The 5600-nt window shown below is 36.3% G+C and overlaps 1 protein-coding gene across 1 annotated transcript; it reads right to left on the reverse strand.

Annotated features, from left to right (window-relative positions):
* Positions 1-1858: 1858 nt before the first annotated feature.
* Positions 1859-2800, reverse strand: LOC101831187 (olfactory receptor 8K3-like). The gene has a single exon (XM_005065039.1). The coding sequence runs from the start codon at positions 2798-2800 to the stop codon at positions 1859-1861; it is 942 nt and encodes a 313-aa protein (XP_005065096.1).
* Between the last annotated feature and the right edge of the window lie 2800 nt (positions 2801-5600).

The raw sequence follows: 5600 nt of genomic DNA on the forward strand, positions 1-5600 counted from the left end.
TAATGCAGCAGTGAGAGATCAGAGCATTATATCTGTGTAGACTGTGAGTAGATGAAAGCATTGGTATGAATGAGACCTTAGTATCTAAGCAATAATTTTCACCTTTTTATAACTTTTTAAAATTTAAATTAGAAACAAGCTTGCTTCACATGTCAGTCCCAGCTCCCTCTCCTTCCACTCCACCTCTGCCCCCACAATCTCCCCCAAATCCCACCCAATTCCACTCCATTGCCCAGGGAGAGTGAGGCCCTCTATGGGGCATCTTCAAAGTCTATCATTTCATCCTGAACAGGGCCTAAGCCCTCCGCCTTTGTCCAGGCTGAGAGAACATCCCTTGATGTGGGGTGTGCTCATAATGTCCATTTGTATGCCAGGCATAAATACTGATCTACTACCCAAGTCCCCATAGATTGTCAAGGCCTCCTTGCTGACACCCAAATTTAGGGAGTCTGACTCAGACCTGTGCTGGCTTCTCAGCCATCAGTCTTGGGTCCAAGAGCTTCCCCTTGTTCAGGTCAGCTGTCTCTGTGAGTTTTACCAGCCTGGTCTTGACCCTTAACTCATCATTCCTTCCTCTCTGCAACTGGGTTCCAGGCATTCAGTTCCATGTTTAACTGTGGCTGTCTGCTTCTGCTTCCATCAGCCACTGGATGAAGGCTCTAGGATGGCATATAAGGTAGTCATCAAACTCAGTATCAGGGAAGGGCATTTAAGGTAGCCTGTCCACTATTGCTTTTCACCTCTTGATAAACTGATGCAGTTTGATTTACACAAACTTACAATAGTGTAAAAGTATTAAAATATAACAAGTATACTTGAAGAGAGTAAAACACAGACATATTAACTTTGAAAGATTTATTGTAATATCCAAAAATACAATATTCATTTAAATCCTCCTGAAATTTCTTCTCCTCACTCAAACCCAGACTTTAAACTTGTTAGTTCTTCTGTTTTGAATTCATTTTAAAGCAATGTTTCTGTATTGCTGTTTATTTCTTTTTAATTTTTAAACTTGATTTAAATTAGAAACAACTTTGTTTCACATGTCGAAACCAGCTCCCTTTCCCTCCCCTCCTCTCCCACCCCCTTCAACCCTCCACCAACCCCTCCTGTAATCCCTACTCCACACTCCAAGGAGGGTGAGGCCCTTCATGGGGGATCTGGAAAGTCTGTCATATGATCTGGGGCAGGGCCTAGGCCCTCCCACATGTGTCCAGGAGAAGGCTGCATCCCTCCAGGTGGAATGGGCAACCAATTCCATCTGGATGACAGGGCTGAATACTGGTATATTGCCTGAGGCCCCAAAGGATGTTGAGGACTCCTCACTGACACCCATGATCAGTGAGGTCTGGATCAGTACCTTGTAACTTCTCAGCTATCAGTCTGGGGTCTATAAGCTCCCCCTTGTTCAGGTCAGCTGTTTGGGTGGGTTTCCCTTGCCAAGTCATAACCCATTTGCTCATCACTCCTCCATCTCTGCAACTGGATTCCAGGAGGTCAATTCAGTGTTTAGCTGGGGTGTCTGCCTCTGCTTCCTTCAGCCACTGGATGAAGGCTCTAGGATGGCATAGAAGGAAGTCTTCAAACATGTTATCAGGGAAGGGCATTTAAGGTAGCCTCTACACTATTGCACTATTGGTTAGATTGTCATCCTTGTAGCCTCTGGACATCTCACTAGTACCAGATCTCTCTTCAAATCTATAGTGGCTCCTTCTATTAATGTATCTCTCACCAATGCACATATATATGCATATATATATATGATAGAGACACACACATATTACTTTCCACTTTTCCCATTATTGATACTTATTTAATTGTTATGAATTATTTGGATACTTTTTAACAATAGAGGAATCTATAAGACAATATTGAGTAGCTTTTCCACTGAATTTTTAAAAGCATCTTTTACATCTTTGTTCCTCAAGCTATAGATTAAGGGATTCAACATAGGAATAACCTGGGTGTAAAAGATGGAAGTCACTTTATCAGCATCAAAAGAATGAATGGACATAGGCTGCAAATACATAAATATCAAAGTCCCATAAAAGACAATGACCACTGTTAGGTGGGACCCACATGTAGAGAAAGCCTTCCTTTTGCCCTCAGCTGAGTTCATCCTAAGAATAGCTGTAAGGATGAATAGATAAGACAAAATGACTATCAGAAGAGAAGAAATCAAATTAAAAGCTGATAAGATTAAAGTTATCACCTCAATTTCCTGTGTACTTGAGCAGGCCAAAAGTAACAAGGGGAGACCATCACAGTAGAAATGACTGATAACATTTTGGCCACAGAAGGATAGAGTGAAAATCTTTATGGTAAGTAGAAGTGCAACAGTTATACCATAGAGATAAGGAATAGTGACTAATATCCAACATACTTTTTGTGACATAATGACAGTGTACTGGAGTGGTTTACAGATGGCAACATAACGGTCATAAGACATTGCAGAGAGAATAAAAAATTCACTAACAATGAACATGATGAAGAAAGATAACTGGATAGCACAACAATAAAATGATATTGTATTTTGTTCTACAAGAAAATTTCTTAACATTTTGGGTCCCACAGCTGTTGAATAACCAAGATCTGTAGTAGCTAGGTGTCTGAGAAAGAAGTACATGGGTGTTTGCAACCTGGAATCCACCATGGTGAGGATGATCATGCCAAAGTTGCCAGTCAGTGAGATCAGATAAATGATGAGGAACAGCCCAAACAATGGTGCCTGTAGCTCAGGGCGGTCAGTGATGCCCATCAAGATGAACTCAGTCACTACTGTGAGGTTGTGGGTCTGCATCCTAGCTCATCTGAAAGCGTCTTGTGAATGGAGGCACAAGTGTCATCAGTGGTTTTCGAATGTATGATGTCTCTTTTTTGGAAACTTATAAAAATAATATATTTCAAATAAGACACTTGAATATGAGTGCATCTGTACAAAAAGAAATACACATATGCAAGTCCATTAGTTCAATATTTTTAATAACTCTCTTTGTCAAAAGTAACATAAACTATCACCTTCATCTCATCATTATAATAAAACTGTGACAGGTATCGTGTTCTTTTGTCAAATATGTCAATGTATATAGCGCAAAATCTTAGAATTAAAAAATCTGTTAGACCTTGATGTGCAGACTCATGTACAGATGTAAATGCATTACAGATGTGAAAAGCTAAATCAATATTTAGAAATTGTAGATTGTGGAATTCCACATACTTGGGTAAAATTTGTCATTTTATTTTTATTTTTGATACAATTAATGTTACTTTCAGACATTTCATGTTTATATTTCCATACTATATGACATTTACACCAATTATAATATAGACATATATTGAGAGTTTTCAAAAACTTAGAAGATTTTAAATACATGTGTAAGCATGTAGAATCCTAACACATATAGATAAACAGGGGATTCATCATAGCATTTAGATAATGTACTTTATATATATTAAGTGTCTTTATTTGAAGAAGCACAACAGCATGCACCTGGACTTAGTGTATAGAAATATTCAACTGGAAAAATAATTTAGGATGAATAAAATATTGTCTTAGCATATAAAAATAAAATCTCTTTTTCATTACAAAGATAAAGTGACACAAAAGGTTCATGGATTCTGTGCTCCCTGATCACAGTTTACAAACATGATAATCACAGGGACTTTAAACAGTCATTGACTATAATAACTTCCTTGAAAAACACATGGATGTGTGTTCCCTACAGAATGGGGCCTTATAGTTTTGGTTAGAACTGAAAATATGATCAAATGATAAGATGGTCATGAAATACATTAGAAATACAGGCTACCCTAGTAGCAGTCTTTAACACACAATGATAAAATTTATCACTGTTCATGTTTAGAATTATAAAAGTGTTCGTTTTTTACTTATTAAAATTTTGGTATAAATTTCCTTCATCATATAAATAATCTTTCAGTGAGAGGGAATTTGTTTTATAACTCAGACATATATTCATGAAACAAATTAGATACCTATTATAACTCAAAACTGTTCCAGGAAAATATGACTCAATTGATAATATTATAAAAACAGTTTGTTATAATGGATAATATGATGTGCTGTCAAAATACACTTTTGATGAATGGTTACCACATTTTAAATATAACATATTTTAAAAGGTTTATAACCAATGTTACTATTCCTTATTGCTTATGTTTTCATGTGGTTCACAAATGCCACAGTGCAAAAGAAAATGGTAAAGGTGGCATTTGCAATGATTCTTGGATGTGACAGTAACCCCTTCTGTTCTTTAACACAGATCACCTTATCACAGTGATACAGGACAGAGTGCATTATATCTATACTCAGTGAATATACATCTGATAACCTCTTATTCTTCACAGTAAAGCTAACAAGAAATCAGCAGCTATAACTATTGAAAACTTCATGTCTCAATATGTTATGAATAGAAAAAGGGAAAAATGGTACACAGTATTGAGAAAAGACACCTTTTCTCTTATTCGGAAACACAACAGTCTCTGAATAAAGGACAATGGAACCATTTTTAAAAATCCTGCTTAAAGGTGATTTCTTTATATTTCTATTTTTGCTTAAACAACTGTAATCATGTGGCTTCTAATAGGTTGTCTACTATTCTCCTCTATGTGTCTAGTGATGCTATTATAAAAACATACTTTTCTCATAGTAAACATAAAAAATCATATTATTAAAACATAAATAGGTCTAGAAATTCTAGAAACCATTTAACCATCTACTCTCTATTTTTCTATTGCTTTGATTTATAATGAGAAAAAGCTAAAGAATATAGGAAGGAGAATATTAATTTTTCATCAAGAAAAACACTTCTATCTTACTTTATAAAATAATCTCAATAATTTAGTGTGATCTAGCACAAACTTTAGAAATGTGTCATTATCCTAAATCTACTATTAAGTGTCATCTTACTTTCTACTAACCTTTAATACCATTTTTGGGAAGAAAACTACATTTCCCTCAAGAAAGGAACAGGAACATTTCCAGGGATGATTCAGTGATTAAAGGGTGATTTTGCTAATCTGGAAGACCTGTTTGGCTCTCTGGAACCCACATAGTAGAAGAAGGGAACTAACTCTTAAATCGTACCTGCCACTATTTAAGGAGCCAGAAACCTAAGGCCAGGGAGGCTACAGGCCCTTAAAGATAATCTACTACAATACTTCTGCTAAGTGGTAACTGCTTTAAAAGACCCTTAAATACTTACACATAGAGATATAAGAATCACAAAATAAAATTTTGCAGTAAATGGAGATTAACAGTGACCCACAAATGCTCAATGTGTAAAGAATAAAAGTCTCCAAAGCACTGAACATTAAATGTGACATCTACACCATGCTAGTCCTTGATAGCAAGGGTCTGGCATCATCCTGGAAGACAAATGTTGATCTGAAGGAATTGTAAGCATCAGTAGCAGTGTGTGATTATAGGTAATTAGTGTTTTCTAACCACAACAGGGCTGTTCTGCCCATGAAACAAAACTGACTGTGATTTCATGCAAAACAACTATAAGAAATAAAGCCAGACAAAAATTAAAGTATGGATATGGCTGTTTTGAGAAAGTTCCTACCCTGCCTGAGACAAC

Source organism: Mesocricetus auratus, unplaced genomic scaffold (genome assembly GCF_017639785.1).
Source record: "Mesocricetus auratus isolate SY011 unplaced genomic scaffold, BCM_Maur_2.0 Super-Scaffold_100004, whole genome shotgun sequence".
In the NCBI taxonomy this organism is placed as follows: Eukaryota; Metazoa; Chordata; class Mammalia; order Rodentia; family Cricetidae; genus Mesocricetus; species Mesocricetus auratus.